Below are 19656 nucleotides of genomic sequence, written 5' to 3'. Positions count from 1 at the left end.
AGCTGCGTCTGCACAACGTGATGGTTTCTGTTTTCACCTTTTCTTTCAGCTACACAAGGGCTGCCAAGGATGTGGCCTTTCTTCATGCCTTGGCTGCTTCTCCCTGCCAGGTGCTTTTCCTGGCCAACTAGCTGCTGAAATGCTTCCTTTGGAGAAAGGCAAATAGAATCAGAAAGCAGGGCACTTGGACACTGTTTTCCCCTCTAACACTCCCCTTCCTCCCTCCAGCCCTTCATTCAAACATTAGTTGAGTACCTCCTTGCACCGGGCTGGAGAGAGGCACAAATGGGGCACAAGGCATGCACAAATGAAAAAACAGTTCTTGTCCCCAAGGCACTGCTGCCCTCTGTGACCTTACGCAAATGAAGCTCTCCTATAGAGTCCCACGGTGAAATAGAAGGAAACGGAACCAATGATTTCTTTTTTTTTTTTTTTTTTTTTTTTTTTAAAGATTTTATTTATTTGACAGACAGAGACCACAAGTAGGCAGAGAGGCACGCAGAGAGAGAGAGAGGAGGAAGCAGGCTCCCTGCAGAACAGAGAGCCCGATGCGGGGCTCCATCCCAGGACCCTGAGATCATGACCTGAGCCGAAAGCAGAGGCTTTAACCCACTGAGCCACCCAGGCGCCCCGGAACCAATGATTTCTTAAGAGTCCTTTCTGCTTTCCTAGCTCTGATGTTGAGTAGCATTAGTGGACTGTCTCCTGCTTACTACTGTGCTGTGGACAATTCCTCTTCATACCTTAAATGTGCTTGCTCTTCTATCAATTGTTATCATATCAATCAGTATCATTGATCAATCAATACCATATCAATATGAAGGTGTTTAAGTAGTAAAGCCAAAAAATTTTGGTGCCATTATAATATGGAATACTGCATATTTACTAAGAATGATGTTTACAAAAACTTTTAAAGATATAGAAAATTGTGTGAACTATGTCAGGTGAAAAAACAGACACAGGCAGGGAAGGAAGCCTTAAACACTAGGAATTAAGTAATTTGTTAACACCCAGATTTTAAAAGTGGTTATCTTTGAATAGTGGGATTATAAATGTTTAAATTTTCCTACTTTGATTTTTATATTATTTAAAATGAAGACTGAAACTATTTTTTAAAATAATAAAATGAACAAAGTTACTTTTAAATAGTGAAGTGATTGCTTTTGCAGCATAAAATTCAGTAGATATGCTAAAGCCAGATGTGAATAATTTTTAAGATATGCTTTGCCTTGAATTTTCCAAATCTGTCCTTAACATTGATTTTTTCTGGATTCCAAGCTTATGCCATTGGTCAAATTCTGGTACTGAGGAGTCATAATTTTCCAGTTCTCACTTTAGAAAAAAGGGCAGTGAGAAGGAAGGAAGGATCTGTACAATTTCTCCACCTGTCAAAAATGCAGGGTTTTATCTGGGGTCTCGGATTTATTAAGAAAGGTGAAAGTAGGTCACCAAGAGGTTATTTCAGGAAAAGGCTTTGCAGAGAGCGTAACTGCTGACCATGGATGATTTCACCACTTGAAACAGGTGCTAGGATATGTTTGCTCAAGCATGATTTCAGATATCAGATCACAAACTCAGGATGGTCACAAAGGCCAATTGGTAGAAATAAAACACCCATAAGAGAAGGCACTCCCTCCATGGTAAAGAAGTGAAAATCCTTAAAAAAAAAAAAAAAAAAAAAAAAAAAAGTCTGGTGAGTGCTTGGTACGAGTATAGCCTAACCACTTTCCACAATAGGAGCAGAGAAAAATGCAGAAATGGCCAGTAGCTAAGAAAGCCTAGAACTCACTCTGGTGAGCTCTAAGAGAAGGCATCTGACCTTCTTAGCTAGTCACTTATAAGTCAATAAATTTACAATAGGTCATTTCATATTACAATAGGTCATACAACTTGTCATTCAGAATTTTAGAGGCTACAAAAAAACACTGCGTGGTTTCCCAGGCTCTTGGGCCTCTAGAAGGTATGGAAAGACTTTACATGTGTCAGTCACATGGAAAGAGGGAAAAAATCTATTGTCTCTCAGATCATTTGGCTCATGGAACTAACATGACGTTTTCTTAAAGAGTATGCTACTCAAAGTGTGGTCCTCCCACCAACAGCACTGGCATCCCCTGGGAGGTCCTTAGAAATATAGAATCTGAAATAAGTCAGACAGAGAAAGACAAATACCATATGAACTCACTTACATGTGGTATCTAAAAAACAAAACAAACAAAAATAAATAAAAACAAAAAACCAAAAAACGGCGATGAAAAAGAAGCTCACAGATTCAGAGAGGAGATTGATGGTTGCTGGACAGGGTAGTGGGGAATGGGTGAAGGTGTTCAAAAGGTACAAACTTCTAGCTGTAAAATACATAAGCCCTGGGGATGTAAGGTACAGCATGGTGACTACAGCTAACAATACTGCATTGCATATTTGAAAGTTGCTAAGAGAGTAAATCTTAGAAATCCTCATCACAAGAAAAAAAGAAAAGAAAAAATGTCTGCAACTTGTATGGTAACAAATGTTAACTAGACTTATTGTGGTGATCATTTCACAATAAATACAATTATCAAATTGTATTCATTATCAAAAATCAGGTGTATTATGTTATACACCTGAAACCAATACAAAGTTATATGCCGATTATACCTCAGTTTAAAAAAAAAGAGAGAGAAATGAGCTCACCCAGGCCCACCAAGAGGAAACTGCATTTTAGCAAGATCCCCATGTGATTTATATGTGTACTAAAGTTTAAAGAGCACTGTATTATAGGTATGAAACATATAAACTACATTTTTTACATGTAAACTACATTTTAAGCTCTTTTGGATTTTTCTTCCTTGTACTTGTTTTCAAATGTATTGAAAATAAAATTTTTTACTGTGGCAAAAAGATTCATCCTCCTGCTAAAATCTGTGTGTGTGTGTGTGTGTTTCTCTTAGCTAAGGTACTCAGAAGCAACTTGACATTTGTAATTTCCTTTTCAAACCTAGCTTACAAAGACAAACATTTTCAGCTGTCCCAGTTTTCTGAATTAATTATTTATTGCATCTTCTAATTCTAGGCAAATTTTATGTTTGAAAAGATATTATTTACCACAGACTGCTAGAATCTTTTGCTCCCTACCTTTTCCACTTCCTGGGAAAATTATTTTTTCTTCCATACTCATTCTTTGAAAGTCATCAGGAGAAATTCTAATTTTGTATTTTTTTTTTTCAACTAGGCTCCAAGCCCAGCATGGAGCCCAAAGCAGGGTTTGAAGTCACAACCTGAGATCAAGACCTGAGCTAAAAATCAAAAGTTGGATGCTCAGTCAACTGAGACACCCAGGTGTCCCTAACTTTGTATTTTTCTAAGGAGGTGTTATCATTGTTCACATGCGGGATGGTGATCTGGCTTCTAGTTTGAAAATGTGCTGGTAGTGGGTAAATATCTAAGAAGCCACCTATGAGAATGTGACCTATGCAGCAGGAGCTCAGGGGGCACAGACCCCATCACCCCATGCAGAGCTATCCCTGACTTGAGAAAGTTTCTCTTCATAAATGAACGAACAGTTTCTAGTCCACCAACTACATCACAGACTTAACAGTATCAGGCAAACGTGCACATTGATTTACCCTTGGCCTAGGAGAGAAGAGGTCAGAGAACTTTGAGGGAAAACTTATGGATAAATTTGAAATAATGTTTAAAGTGCCCTTCCGATCTGCATTACTGTAAAGAAAAGGTGGAATTTTCCTATAAACATTTGGATTAAGCAAAAGCAAGAGGCAGAGGGAATCTAAGGTGGAATCGCCGTGGGGTCTCCTTTGGAAGTTCAGTCTCACCTGATTGTCGAATCCGTTGAAGAGTTTGCTGGACCAGAACCTCCGATCTTGGGACAATGATGATAAAGTCCACTTTGCTGAAGTGGCCCAGGTCAAGGCTCTGGCTGCCGCTGTCTGCGATAGCACACACCTGGGATAAGAGTTTTCTGGCAACCGTTAGCTGTGGTTGGTAAATTTGGAAGGTCTCATTATCTAAATCTAAAATAAAAAAGTCATAAGAACAAGATTAATTCACTTCTGTTGACGGCCACCGTGAATCTATGCGGGGGACACACAACACACATACACAGTAAAGCTCTATACCAAGCATTCTAGTCACACTCTCTATTGAGTTTTAATAGATTTGCTTATTTTCTCTGAAAACTTGACTGAAGGGATGTGTTCAAGAGTGGATGTGGTAATTTTATAAAAACATGTTCTTTTAAAATTGACTGATCATCTCACAGATCACTCTTCAGCACCCGTCCCCCACCCAGAAATGTCAGGACAGACTACACTCTCATGGTGGGAGTGGGGACTCATCTCTGGAAAGAGGAAGCAAGAGTTTCCAGTTTTCTTTAGGACTATCAGCACAGGTCAGGTGCTCAAGCCCAGACCGACCGAATTCAGGGAAGGAGGTGATGCTGTAACTGTAATAATGCTGAATTCCTTTGAACTTTTTCTGGACAGCACCACAGTAAACATTTCCTCTCCAGCAAGGCAGTTGCAACATGATTTGAAATTCTTCTCCCAGGGACTGTATAACACAGGTCACAGAGACACCCCCTCACCTTCCTTCCCACTTGACTTGCCAGTGCTTATGAACTGTCAGTGGTAGGTCGTTGTGGCCAGCTCCAACGCTGATTCCTATACTATCTGAAGTGACCTGACTCGTAACAGGGCCAGCTGGCACTCGAGAGGTGATGCATTACAAGAACATTGCACAGACACTCTAAACATGCCAGTGGCTTTTTATTATAACTTACAACCAAGCAATCAATCTCATACGGGCACACACACACACACACACACACACACACACACACAATTAACTAGGCAGGATTAGAGGAATCCTTGAGCAGGCAACATTTCATAATTTTTGTGAGGCTGCTTTTTATCAAGAACACAGGTGAAAGTTTGACTGGAATGCACAAGGCCATGATTAACTTGCATTAATTAATGTTTTCTAAAATCAAATTGCATAGGGTGCCTGGGTGGCTCAGTCAGTGAAGCATCTGCCTTTGGCTCAGGTCATGATCCCAGGGTCCTGGGATCGAGTCCCAAGCCCCACATTGGGCTCCTTCTTTGGTGGGAAGCCTGCCTCTCTCTCTCTCCCTCTGCCTGCCACTCTGCCTGCCTGTACTCTCTTTCTCCCTCCCTCTCTCTTTGTCAAATAAATAAATAAAAATATTTAAAAATCAAATCAAATCAAATTGCAATGTGGCCAAGGTAAAGACAGTGGTCACAGTACCCTAGCCACAGGGAACCCTGACAGTTAGTGGAGATTTATACAGGTGGCTATGAGAACCCACTAGAAAAGACCAAAACTACAAGTTTTAATAGCAGAATAGTTTTTGACCCACAAAGATTACCAATGAAAATAAATCTGTCTTTTGATAGGCTCTTATTTCTTCCATGTCATCATAGGTTAGATAGGTGGGGACCAACCAAGATGATAGCGTACCTTTGGAGAATTTAATGTAGCAAATTTTGAAATTCAAGGAACCATTAACATATCTTTAAGCATTGCTTCTTAAACAGGGATTCAAGGATATGAATGTGGACATCTGTAAGTACTCTGAGAATTTAAAATTCTAACTTTGTCAATAATTCAGACATAATATGAACATATTTTAGATTATCCAGGTGACTGCTTTATCATCGAATAAAGTGGAAATAAACAAATTTTATTGTGGGGGCTCCTGGGTGGCTTAGTTGGTTAAGTGTGTGACTCTTGATCTCAGCTCAGGTCTTGAACTCAGGGTGGTGAGTTCTAGCCCAGTGCTGAGCGCCACACTGGGCATTGAGCCTACTTAAAAAAAGAAATACTGCATGCATTTGAATTTGTTTTTATGACTGATACTGAGCTAATGCCAAGCCATGCTACTTCTATTGCTGAGGCAATCCTAATATATAAATGACACATTCCTATTAAGGGAAGGCCAGAAGGCTGTCAGCAGCAGCTTTATGGATCTGTTTCATGTCTACCCTTTGTCCTATTCTTTTTTTTTTTTTTTTTTGGTCCTCTCCTATGTTGTCCTTATCATGTGGGGGGATTGGGAGGAAGTCTGAAAATAAAGGAATCCAATCTAATGATGAAACTCCTCAGTCCTCCTCCTACCATCCCCTCCCTTTTATTTTTATTTATTTATTTTAGAGAGAGTGAGATAGAGGCAGAGGGAGAAGAAGAAGCAGGCTGCCTGCTGAATGGGGAGCCTGACATGGGGCTTGATCCCAGGACCCTCGGATCATGACCTGAATGAGATGAAGGCAGAAACTTAAATGACTGAGCCTCCCAGGTGCCCCCATCCTCTCCCTTTAAAAAATATTTATTTATTTTAGTAAGAGTGTACAGGGGGAGGGGGTGTGCAGGGAGGGGCAGAAGTAGAGGGAGAGAGAGAAAATCTCAAGCAGACTCCCTTCTGATCAGGAGCCTGATGAAGGGTACGAGCTCAGGACCCTGAGATCACGACCTGAACTGAAATCAAGAGTTGGATGCTTAACTGACTGAGGTGCACATCCCAGTACCCCTTTTTGTACCCTGGAAGCTTGTCGGGGAGAGGCTGTGTTGGTATTGCTGTGCTATCTGCCAGGGATGCCTTGCTATCCCTGAGATGATGTGTGTTTTACATGTCAGAGAGTCAATGAAGGGTGTGCCCAGCCAGGGATGCAAGGACTGCATTCTACATTCTTTCAAGTAGTTCCTTGTAGCCCTCGAGAGCACCAACAGCTCTTCTGGGCGTAGCTGGAGGAGCTAAGGAAAGCACACCAAGGACGATAGAAATTTCGAGGGAAAAACAAAAGAGAGAGAGGGAATCTGCTTATAATAAATTTAGTCTTTAACTTTGATTTTAATTCTAGGAGACATCTACTAAGAACAAGGTATTGGATCCAGGCCCTATCGTAAGGCATTTTTACCATATTTATCATGTGGATAATGAGGAAAAACCTGTCACACTCTGTGACTCTAACACAAGACCTCAAAACCCTCAGAATGACTTCGCTTCTATTTCCTCCTTTTGGTCTGAGGTGACGTTACCCAGGTTTTGCGTGGGGATCATAGCGGCAGCCTCCTGAGCTGACACACACTCGTTAAGATCTCCATTGAAAGGGGTCACCACACTCTCTCCTCTTCTCTGTTGCATTTTGTCTAGCAGCTTGTCCAGGTCGTCGCCTATTACGTAATAAAGCAGAGATAAGAAGATTGCAAGGAAAGATACATTTGTATCAGTCTCCAAACTGTGCGCTTCAGCTGGGTTCTCATCAACCTTTGTCAGTCAGACTGCTTTTCCTGGCTGACAGTGCACTTGGTCAAGTCTGCTATAGTATCTAAAGCCAGAGCAACCCTCTCTTGTATTGTGCTTGCGATATACACACTTTCACATGGTGTCTCTCTCTTGACCTCTATCGTACTCAAAGCAGGCAGGACAGGATCGTTCTATCCCCCTTGGACACATCAGAAAGCTGAGATCCGAGGAGGCAGAATCTCTCCCCAGGTCACGCCACTAAGGCTAAGCTGAGGACCCCCCCATACTAGTGCCCATGTGCTTTCCTCTGGATCCCTTTCTGGGTCAGTAACAAACCTTTCCAAATGAGGGAAGGTCAGCAGGCAAGTTTAAGCTCCACACTCATCTCCTTGATGGTTAAGATTTAAATTCAGAAAATCACACAGCTAGAGGCTGGCAGTGTTGCAGAATCCTACAAACCACTCACCTAATGATGTGGTTTTGAAATGTGATGCCAGGAAACTGACCTTTCCTGTGATGAGCTCGTAACTAATTTCTTTCAAAAACTCACTTGTGGTGAGCATGCTCTCTGCCAGAGCTCTGGACTGATGCTGACCTGCAGGAGAGAGGGAGAGGAGGTGACACCGCAATGAATAAATATTCCCTGCAATATGATTTGTAACAGCAAAAATGGAAAACAATTAACGTATGTAACATAGGGACTTGGTTAAGGAAATTATGGCACATCAAAAGATTGACAGTTACGCAGCATTTAAAATGACTATTTAAAAAAGAAGTTATTTATAATAAAATATTAGATGATTAAGGGCAAAAATGATAAACCTTATATTTGTTTTTGTTTTTGTTTTTTTAAAGATTTTATTTATTTATTTGACAGAGAGAAATCACAAGTAGATGGAGAGGCAGGCAGAGAGAGAGGGAAGCAGGCTCCCTGCTGAGCAGAGAGCCCGATGCGGGACTCGATCCCAGGACCCTGGATCATGACCTGAGCCGAAGGCAGCGGCTTAAACCACTGAGCCACCCAGGCGCCCTAAACCTTATATTTGTAACTGTGAAGACATACTATACATGTGTTTAAAGACTAGGGAGGAATGTAAAAGACCTTTCAAACTGTGTTTGTGTGGTTATTATGAATATGTCTTAAAATTATAAACTTGTGGTGTTTAGTTGTTTTTATAAATGAAAATTTAAAAAATTAATGTATTGTACTTTCTTTTTTTTTTTTTTAAAGTTTTTTTTTTTTTTTTTTTAAAGATTTTATTTATTTATTTGACAGACAAAGATCACAAGCAGGCAGAGAGGCAGGCAGAGAGAGAGGAGGAAGCAGGCTCCCCGCGGAGCAGAGAGCCCGACGTGGGACTCGATCCCAGGACCCTGAGATCATGACCTGAGCCGAAGGCAGCGGCTTAACCCACTGAGCCACCCAGGCGCCCCTGTATTGTACTTTCTGATGAAGATTTCTGAAAAAGATTTATGTCATAGAGAGATGGGCAGTCATATTTTGCCCAAGTGAGGGGGTTTCTTCGGTAGGAACAGGTGAGAACCAGCACTAGAGAGGAAAAAAAGTGAATTTAGTCCAGATGGCTGGCTATTCATCATGGTACCTCATAGAAAATCAGCACAAGAAACAAAAACACATTTTGTAATGCTCCAACTTTCTGAACCTTTTCTTTATAGACTCAGTGTTACAACATTAAGTAGGCTCTTCAGTGAGGAGGTGAATACGTGAGCTAAATTTCTTGGCAAGCTTGATTTACTGGCTTAGGCCACCTGTGGCAATGGCTTTATCACATGCTAGAGTGGTAACAGTTCCAGAACCTTTTAAGGACAGAAGTTACGTGAGACCAGGGTATCTGTTACTAGGACATGCTTTGAAGTGATGCTCCCACAACCAGCTGACAAGGACACCAGCCAAACTAAGGGCCACAAAAATCTGACATGAGGAGAAAAACAAAAGTTAAAATTAGGAGGAAGAACTCAAATGGGAGCAATTAACTAGACATTAATTACATGGATGCTTGAAACACCCAATAAATAGTTTTCAAATGGAGAAATAATTGAATGAATGGATTAAAAAAACCCCAAACACCCCAAACATTACTCACCTAACACTACCACACAAAATTCGTTTCCTCTGATTTTTGAAGCACAAATTGCCACCACATAATCTGGTAGTCTTTGATAGTGTCTCATTTCACTGAGAGTCCTCAGTGTCTCTGAAATGCCTTCGGCCAAAGAGTTTTGGGTCACGATCACATGAACCAAGTCTTGAGATACGCTGGCAATTAGTCTCGCAAGCCAGGGGAGTTGTCCTGGAGACACAGGGGTACACTGAGCACCCAGCTGCAGGGCTCTCTCTCTCAGAGTAAATTCCTGCATAGCCTTCAGCATGATTTGCTCAAATTCTTCCCTGAGAGGTATCTGATCAGGACCTAAATTGAAGAGAATTACAGCTAGAATTTAAAACACATCACAGCCAGAAAAGGGAGAAAAACACACGTACATTAGTGTGTAGTCCTTTTAAGTCCACTGTATTCCACAGGCAAAAGAACTCTTTCCTGTTGTGGCCACAAGCACAGAGGCCCTGCTAACCATTTTCCACCATGAAATTACCTTCTCTCTGTGTCAATATTAAACACAAATGTAGGCTTCTGTTCTCCTTTATGCTAATCTTGATATTTTTAAAAAGAGGATGTTCTCTGAGTCCGCTGTATGCCTTTGGGGTGGTCACTGAAGGTGGTATATTTGTTGACCTGTTAAACTTGTTGTTACTGATACGATTAATGACTCAGGAAGGAAGAAGCTAACCTATCAGCATAACCAACTTTAGGTTTCACTTGTTTCACATTTTATTTATAGCTACTTTGAAAAACATCTTAATGTATTGCTTCTGTAGTTAATTTTAGGAATACTGTCCATAAGAAAATAAAGTTCAACTATTTTTCACTTCTGATTTTTATTTAGGCAGAATGTAACTGTCACCTAGCTGGTCCCCAGCATTCTGGGTTGTTAAGGATGGCATTTGGTCCTCTCTTCTTGTGGCGGTTACAGCTAAATTTATATGGGTGACCTACAGCCCCTGGTATTAGGGAGATTTTATTTCTCTGATTCTCTTTAGAAACTCAACCAGTCTTTAGGACAAAACAAGCAAGTTAATGTTTGGCACCCAAGTGACTCAAATCAACTCTGACGTTTAGTTTCAATTGAAACCAGTGAGGCTATGGTCACCCCCTCTCTTCAGTCATCTCTTCTGCTGTGCAGACCCGAGATCTGAAAGTCAAGCTCTGCTAGACAGATACAGACTGTATCTGGGTCACTGTCTGTGACCTGAGATCAGGCAATAATTTCACAACCCAAGGCTAAAAATCCCCTTGGGAAAGAACACAGGTTTTAAGGGACTGGACTTCTGTATGAGGAGGTATCTTGAATGAACCAGAAATCTTTCCTTCCTTAAAAGGGATTTAAGTGGCCTTCCAGGCCCCCACCCACATTCTCTAGGAAAGTAAGAAAATGAAGGTTTAGTCATATTTTCAGGATATGGGCAAATAAATAAAATATTATCTATTGTAAAAATAATTTAAATTGGAGAAAACATGGTTTTCCACGATTGGTTAGATGCGAGAGGGAGGGAGACTGAAATCCTCTCAGAGTGTTTTCCTGCTGTCCATGGAAAGCGAGCAAGAACCCTGCAGTATTTACATTGTGTTAATATTTCTTATGTCCTCCCCAGTCACTTGCTAGAGGGAGGGGGATGCCTTCTTATCACCTGGGAGCCACTAAAGCTTCTGTCTTCATTCTGCTTTATCCAATTAGCATCATGGTTAGTGGTCACTAGGTACATACTAGGTAGTGAGCTTAAAGTATACAGATTTGCATTGACTCTACAAATGAGATGAAGGGAAGGTGGCTGTCTATTGAAAGCTTTCTTCCATCAGAACAAATGATATCCAAAAGCAAGTGGCTTTGCTGCCATTCCCCACAGCCTCTCATAGACCTCCTGGAGGCCCAGAGGCCTGCTGACTAGGTGTGTTCGTAAGATCTGCTCCAAACCATGATTGAGTAACATGTTCTCAGTGTAATCAGTTTCAAATATAAAGGCATTCTGGGAATATAAAATTATGAAACATGTTCATAGCATTTTCCATTGCCTTAAAACTAACTTTTACAGAATTTTGACTGGATTCCTGTTAGGAATTGAGAAATAGAGGAAAATGTACCAAAGTTTAAATGAGGCAAGAGAGCAAAATGTCTTGCTTCCAATCGCCTCCCATCATTTCTTCATCTTTAGCCTTTATAGTTAAATTGCAGGAGCTTTTCCTCCACTTCCCACAAGCTTGATAATAGTAATTTTCCCCCCATTAACTGTTCCAGTAACTCAGGTTAGCCTAGGCATCAGCTCTGATGGCTTTTCAGATAGGGCTACCTTCATAAGAAGAGAAAAGGTTCCAACAAATTCAGAGCCCTCCAATAATCACTGGATTTGATGATTTTACTTTCTATTTCAAAAGATTTTCAGGCTGTGTAATAATAAATTGATTAAAAAAAACTGACTGTAGTTAAAGGGCTCTTCCTTCTGAAGAATCTTACTTTTCTTTTTCCCTATTATGTCCAGGTAACTGAATCATAAAAGTATTAGACCTGTTCTTTAAAAGCTTAGATTTTTAAAAAAATCTATCTATAAAGCATATGTAAAAAAATATTCTTCCTGCCTTCTTCAAAGCCTTCAGAGGCAAAATAAACAAACAAACTACAAAAAAGCAAAAACTCAAAGACTCCAGAAGAAAGTTGCTGAGGAGAAGATGTGTCCTAAGGTACAAAATTTAGATTAAAAAAAAAAAAAAAGCCATTTGTGTTGCACACTGAGAGATATATTAATTGGTTGCCAGAGAAAGTCTAGAAAGAACTAACTGATCCCACAGGGCAGAGAAGACAGGTCTAATTCAATGGAGATTTTTCTTTTTTTAAGATAAGAGCTTTTAGTTATTTGAGGAGAGACATTTTGTTTTGGCCATTTAGTTTTAATTAACTTGGACTTTGATATTTAAAATTGTTATTCAGGTTGAAAAAATACTGTATCCAATGGCTTGGTTTGCCAATAGCATTACTCTATGGGGGGTTGTGTTACTAATTATGGGTGCATCAAGAAGCTGGTTTTAGATCTTGGAACATAGTCGGAAGTCAGTGCATGCAGCAATTAAAATTATGACATCAAGTGAGCTGCAGGCACAGGTGGTTTTTATAATTTTATTAGCCATTCATCAGCATGATTAGCAAGTCTTAGGTTTATCATCAAAGTGACTCCTAAGCTATCCAAAGTCTTGCAAGTTTCAAAAAGCCCATGTCATAGCAGGCCTTCAGACTCTCAGGGCACCAAGCCTTATAGCTGTAGTTGCTAGCTGATGACCCAAAGACTGAATCTGGCTGGCTGAAGCTTCTTTTTTGTTTTTAATATTGTTTAGCCCAGTATTTTCATTGTTTAACACTTCGGTATCTCCAAACATTAAGATAATTCACAAGAGGGCAGATAAAATTTCTAATGTGTAATTTTTCATCTTGAGCCTTTTCCAAAGTAAATCAGTGGCTTGAAGTCTTAGAGTGAATGTATAATTAGGTTGCATATTAGATGACCTGCTGCAGTTTGCAAAATAAAGGACATTGCAATGTAAATGTTGCTGAGCCCCTGACAGCATTGTCAGGGCACCGGCACACACCCACTGTGGACCTCAGGAGGACATATCAAATAGAGGAAGTGAAAAGTTCATGACCTATGTATCTCCCTTACCCTGTAGCCTAAAGAACCTTTCAGGGAGGTCCACAGATACTGCCTTAATGAAGGAAAACATGATGGGACTGCATCAAAGGTGTGTAGCTGGAGAAGAAAAAAAAAAAAAAAAAGGATGTAGGGACAGTGGCTGAACAAGATAGAAAGGCTAAGTAGAAAACCGTAAAATAATGGTCTAAGGCAATGGCTTCGTTCGTATTCCAGATGACAGCTGCATTTTCGGAAGGATGGTTGGCTAGACTCCCCAAGGGAGGAAGGTGCCCATGGCACAGCCCTTCTGCCTGTATGAACTGGAGACCTTAGGGCCATCACGATACTGGACACTAGGTGGCGCAATTTCTCTCTTCTAGGACCCAAAGAGGCCCTCAAGAAGCCAGAGAGGTGAGCAAGGAGATAAATGGAGTGGAGGGAAGGCAAGTGGCAGAAGTAGGAAAGAAATGGGAAAGGAAAGGGAACAGTCATAGAGAGTAGGGTTGAAGGAAGGGAACATTAGAAATGAAAAGGGGAAACTAAAAACTGGACAAGTGGATGAATGTGAGAAAGTAGGGAAAGAAAGGAAAAAAGCGTGATGCAAAAAAGAATAAGAATTATCACCACCAAATAATTATTGCAAATCACTTACCTAGCCGTACAAGATACTGTATCGTCAGAAGAATCATGTTTTCGACGCTCAGGAGTTGGCTGCCAGTCAACCCTAAGTGTTCCAAATCTTTGTTTTCCAACTGTGAAATCTTGTAGCAATTCACCAGCAGAGGACTCACAACAATGTCACCAACATTTCCATAGAAATAGGGTAAAGTGCCATAGCCTGCCGAAACAGAAGTAGGTCAATAAAATTCAACATTTCTTTTTATTTTTTTTAAATTTTATTTTATTTATTTTTTTAAAATTTTATTTATTTATTTATTTATTTATTTATTTATTTATTTATGAGAGAGCATGAGAGGGGAGGTCAGAGGGAGAAGCAGACTCCCCATGGAGCTGGGAGCCTGATGTGGGACTTGATCCAAGGACCCCAGAATCATGACCCAAGCCGAAGGCAGTCGCCCAACCAACTAAGCCACCCAGTTGTCCCTAATATTTCTTTTTTAAAGGTATGTGTGCCCAGCTAGGATCAAAGATGTTTAACAAAGTTTCCTGCCCCCTAGATGAGAATTCTAGGGAATTCCCTCAGATGCTTCCGAATTCTACCCTTACATTAAATCAGATGAACAAAAAGCAAAAGACTCAGATGGTATCATCTCTGTTTCTCACAGAAGGGACATGTTAATTTTTAATGTGCCCTAGAGGATTGATGATAATTTGCAAAACATCTCTGTATCCTTTTGCAAAACTTCAATGACAAATTATTTTCTAATAAAATTCTTGATCAAGTTTCTTTCAACATAAGAAGCCAGAAAACAAACCACAATAACTTAATTTCTTTCCTGAGGTTTTCTTAAACATTTAAAAAAGCTAACAAACTCAGTGATGACCAGCAATATTCTCTTAGTCACAGGTACATGCACGTTCCTACCCTTTGTGTTATCTTAGTTATTTTTATGTTCTCAAATGTCAGTAAGTAGCCTTGAATTATCTTAGAAGTAGATAGGACAAAAATGTGTTGAAAATATACCCTGTACTGGTGGTGTGGTAAAAACAGGGGTAGTCTCTCTGTTTGAGACTTTCTAAAAGGCAGACACGACAGGTTCCCTATGTTCTACATATCTTTCCAAGGTTTAGCTCCAGTATGCACACCACTCAAATGTTTAATAAAGACGTTTTGACCATATGGAATTTAAACAACTGAGATTCTCCCAGTGCCTATAGGCCCAGGAGCGGTAGGTAGGACAGCCTGATAAAGGACAGGGCTTGAAGCAAAACTATCTATGTCGGTAGGCTCAAGTCAACCAAAAGAAGCAGATAACACCGCATATAGACATACCCTAAAGATCCAGGGAGGCTAAACACTCCATCTATTTAGTCCCAAAGGTAAAGCAGGAAGTCACCTTCTGACCTAGAACAGTCCCAGGATGAAGTAATTCTTGATGGGGGTCTGAAAAGCATTAAGTTAGTCCTGGATTCCAGGGCCCTCTAAATTTCTACACCTCCACTTATAGACATTTTGGAAAGACTCAGACTGTGTAAAGATAAGTGGTTTGCAGACGCTTCCCCTTGCAGCTCTGGGACCTCTTGATTTTCCCAAAGGGGGTCTGTTAGCTGGTTCAGCTTGTTTCTTTTCTCTGTGGTTTGACTAGAACGCCTTTTCCCCTTCAGGACCCAGCTGAAACGTCACCTCTGACAAGTCCTCTCAGAATCCCTCCAGGCAGAGTTAAGCTTTCTCTCTTTTGAGTTCTTGGTTGCAAACCACAAGTTTCACAATATTGTTTACATGACAGACTCCCCACAAAACAGTGCTCCCTATGGGCAAAAAGGCTTTCTCTTATTCCCAATTTCTAGTTACATGTTTAACAGCATGAGTGAGCTGATTGATAAAAGCTGAAAGAATCAATATAAGAATGAATGAATACATGCATGAACATATGGGTAATTGCACAAACACTGAAATGGAGAAACAGACCCAGATCCCAGCAGACACAGGCAACCTGGAATGCCTTTCCCTTACCTATCAGAATTACTGGTCTAACTCCCGAGTTACTCAGCAGGTTTTCAGGAACAATTACAGTTTCCCCTGCAGGAATGGGTCGAGGTTGTAAAATTCCAGTTAATGGGGTCTGTGGAACTGGAGCAGATAAAAGGGACTCTGGAAAGAAAGTTGTTTGACGAAGGATTAGACATGAAAGCTAAATGAAATACCATTGAAATCAACATAGTCTTAATACTTTTAGAAGTTTTAGAAGTTTAAAGGTTCATTTTTTTTAATTAGAGCAATTCATGTTTACTATATAAAATTAGAAGAGAAAAACAGAAGGAAAAAAACCCAATCATAATCACATCATCAGGAGATAACTACTGTTTAGTATTTTCATACTATTTTCTTCTAATTGTTTTTCCACATGCAATCTTTTGGATTCTGTTTTGTATTTAATACCCTCCATCCTCATCCCAATTTTCCATGCCTTATTTACTCATTATAGAAAATTTGAAAAATACAGAAAAGAGTGAAGAAGAATAAACTCATCATTAATCAGTACTATCTGATTAATAGAGACAAACACAGTAGCATAATTCTTTGTTTATACAGCATCTCTATGTAGTCTTTAAAACTTTAAAGACTTTAAAGTTTTAAAGACTACATAGACTACTATAAAACTTAGAGTCTTTAAGTTTTTAAAGAATCCCATTTATGTCTTAGAATTCGTATATTTAAATTTGTGCTTAGTACAAGGTAGACCGGTGTTTACACATTTACCAGTAGGTTCCCAATGGCCATGACTTAGTTATTATAAAGGAGAACCAGTTGGTTTTTTTTAGGTTTCTAGCCACAGACTAAGTCGTCCAGGCCAGAAATAAGATGTGCATGTCACATAAAGGAACCAGATAACAGGAAAACATGTCTAACACCACAAATGGCAAAGCAAACCCATTTGTGCCCTATGATGCTGGGTTAGTAGCATCATCCCTATGTAAAGAATGGTTTATTGATACTTTGGGTCCAAACAAAGCCAGAGGTTGAATTAAGATCTGTTGTGATGGCCCATGTACTTTTAGGGAAGGCAGATACAATGGGGACAAAATATCAGCTACTATTAATTTCCTTACATAATACTGGACACAATGGTTGGTTAAGGAAATTTATCTTCAAAGGTTCAAGGATAGAACAGGAGTAGAAGATAATTTTGCTAATTCAAAAAAACTGAAAACCCATCTTTGTTGAAATCTTACCAGTTCTTGAAAGAGGGCGGACTGTAGGAACAGGTACAACTAAACCAGGTTGTGGGACAGGTGACCCAGGATACCATCCCCGGTGTCGTTTCTTTGGTGGCCCAGAAATGAACATGGTAGCTGAAGGCAAAAAGAAAGATGAGCCTTGTCCTTAGCAGTGGTAGAAAGGAGAGAATTTAACATAACATCGAGCTTTTAATTTGATTATACTCAGAAAGTCTGAGCACTCTTCTAGAGGTAAAGATAAAATTAGAAAAATCACCCTAACAATACCACCTAACATTTGGATGTTGTTTTGCCATATACAGTTTTACCCAGATGATTTCATTTAATTCTATCAACAACACTCTGAAGTTGTATGGTAAGTATATTGTTACGCCCGGTTTGTAGATGGCAAAAGGAAAGCTCAGATTTACCCAGGGTCAGGGAACAGAGAGGAACCTTGATCTCTGTAGTCTGGTCAACAAAGCTCATGGTTTTCCAAGACACTTCCTTATACATTTGTTTCAACATTATTTTCTAGCTAGGCTCATACTTGTCAATCACCAAGATCTTTAACCATCATTGTTCACACCAATCATAAACCTTCAAAACCTTCGATGAGAAGGTAAGGAAAAGCTCGGAGTGCACTGTCAGATAATTCATCATTTCAAATTTCATAGCACTTCTTTCATAGTTAAGGCGCGTTATTTCAAAACTCTAAGATGGGTATCATACCTTGGTCTCCTGATGCATAGCTAGGTCTTGGTGACAAAGAGTAATTCCCTGGGCGAGCTGGAGTGGAGCTGGCTGCACTGCTCTTCCCTCCATGGCTACTGTTTCCATTAGCAGCATCTGTAGCACACAAGAGGAATGCTCAGAACAGGGGCTGAGCAGCACACTGCATTCTGGGGCCTTGCAACCACACCATAAACCTCAACTCCAGGATTCAAAGACATCTCACTGACAGGACAGCCACGGTGTAGAACCGACTACAACCATCAGAGTAGTACCCTCTTTTAGATGAAATGTCTCCTACAAATAATCTTCTAGGATCCCAAGAGATCTTTTAGAATCACTTTCAGTGATGTCTTTGGAGATGGTGGGTGGAAAAAAAGAGAAAATTGTGTTTTTTTAAATTTTGTATCTTGGAAATATTCAAATGTATACAAAAGTAGAATAGTGTAATAAACTACATACCTACCACCCAGCCTTAGCATTTATCAACACATGGCCAATCTTGCTTTAGATAAATATAGATTAAGATACTTCCTCTCTTTTCTTCCTCACACAACATTCTTACATACTTACTCTAGATTATTTTGGAGAAAACTTATTTATATTCTTTCATCTATAAATATTTCTGTATGAGTTTCTAAAAGAAAAGAGCTCCTAAAACTTAACTCTAATTTCATTATTCTACTTAAAATTGACAGTGATTAGTAAATCCTTAATGCCAAATATCCCATCTGTGTTCAAATTTCCCCCCAGTTATCTCAGAAATTTTTTTTTTACAGTGGGTTTTCTCAAATTGGGGTTTAAAAAGGATTTACACATTGAATTTAGTTTTTATGTCCCTTAAGGCCCCTTTTTAAAAGCTTACATTTATTAATTAATACAATAATATAATAAAATATTTAGGGGTGCCTAGGTAGCTCAGTTGGCTAAGCATCTGCCTTTGGCTCAGGTCATGATCCTGGAGTTCTGGGATGGAGCTCTGTGTCAGGCTCTCTGCTGGGTGGGGAGCCTGCTTCTCCCTCTCCCTCTGCCTGCCACTCTTCCTACTTATGCTCTCTCTCTCTTTCTCTCTCTCTCTGTCAAGTAAATAAACTTTTAAAAAATCTTTAAAAAATATTCAGTTAGTGTTTGCATTTCATGGACTCTCTCACAAATTTTAAAAATAGTTTGTTTAAATCAGGATAAGGTCATACTACAATGAGATTTAGGATAATGTCATTTTTGCTGAGAAGTTTTCCAGCCTCAGTCAGTATAGTGTCAGTCACATCCCCTTTTTTCCCCTCCTGGAACCTCCTTTAATCCATAGGATTCCCCTTCTTCTTTTTATTTCTTCCATTTAATCTGCTGAAAATCTGGCAGAATTTTTCCTTTTCTGAATTTTGCTGATTGGTTATCTATGACATCATTTAACACCCCCCTCCATTTCCTACATACTAATTGTTAGATATAGAGGCTCGCTCAGATTTAGGTTTTGGTTTTTGGGCAAGAGTATCTCATAAATACTGTCATATTCTTCCATCAGCAGGTACACAATAACTGGCTTTCTTTCTTCTTGTCATGTTAACATAGGTCAGTGGGTTTAAGAGTTGTTAACCTAATTCTCAAATTATAAAGTTGTCCATGACTGGGGGACGTGGGTGGCTCATTAGGTTAAGTGTCTGACTGCAGCTCAGGTCATGATCCCAGGGGCCTGGGCTCCAGTCCCACATCAGGCTCCTTGCTCAGCAGGGAGTCTGCTTCTCACTCTCCCTCTGCTGCTTCCCCTCCTTGTGCTCTCTCTCTTTCTCTCTCCGTAAAATAAGTAAACAAAATCTTAAAAAAAAAAAATTGTCCATCAGCCCTTCATCTGATGGTTTTAGCAACCATGCTGGTTACTGCCAGGATCCATCATTTTATTAACTTGTACACATTTATAATCTAACTAGAAGGTGGATCCTGCAAGAACTGTTGGAACAGAATAAGAATAAATGTGGTCAGAATAAATGATGATGCCTAACTGTTACAAAGATTCCAAGAACGGTAAGTTCTCCTTCTCATTCTTCCTCTCCCTCTCAGACCATTTCTTTTCCTTAGACAC

The 19656-nt window shown here is 39.8% G+C and overlaps 1 protein-coding gene across 1 annotated transcript in view; it reads right to left on the bottom strand.

Annotated features, from left to right (window-relative positions):
* The window catches only part of GREB1L (GREB1 like retinoic acid receptor coactivator), a 273695-nt gene that overhangs the window by 63115 nt on the left and 190924 nt on the right, over positions 1 to 19656 (bottom strand). The window contains exons 11-18 of the mRNA XM_059409323.1: positions 17580 to 17696; positions 16863 to 16982; positions 15643 to 15780; positions 13660 to 13845; positions 9361 to 9687; positions 7722 to 7850; positions 7048 to 7182; positions 3810 to 4007 (exon numbers count right to left, since the gene is read on the bottom strand). Of these exons, the coding sequence (XP_059265306.1) occupies positions 3810 to 4007; positions 7048 to 7182; positions 7722 to 7850; positions 9361 to 9687; positions 13660 to 13845; positions 15643 to 15780; positions 16863 to 16982; positions 17580 to 17696 (1350 nt within the window). The remainder of the gene's footprint in view (positions 1 to 3809; positions 4008 to 7047; positions 7183 to 7721; positions 7851 to 9360; positions 9688 to 13659; positions 13846 to 15642; positions 15781 to 16862; positions 16983 to 17579; positions 17697 to 19656) is intronic.

The sequence above is a fragment of the Mustela nigripes genome, chromosome 8, assembly GCF_022355385.1.
Source record: "Mustela nigripes isolate SB6536 chromosome 8, MUSNIG.SB6536, whole genome shotgun sequence".
In the NCBI taxonomy this organism is placed as follows: Eukaryota; Metazoa; Chordata; class Mammalia; order Carnivora; family Mustelidae; genus Mustela; species Mustela nigripes.
Note: the sequence above shows the minus strand (reverse complement) of the source record. Positions and strands in the feature narration are given on the sequence as shown.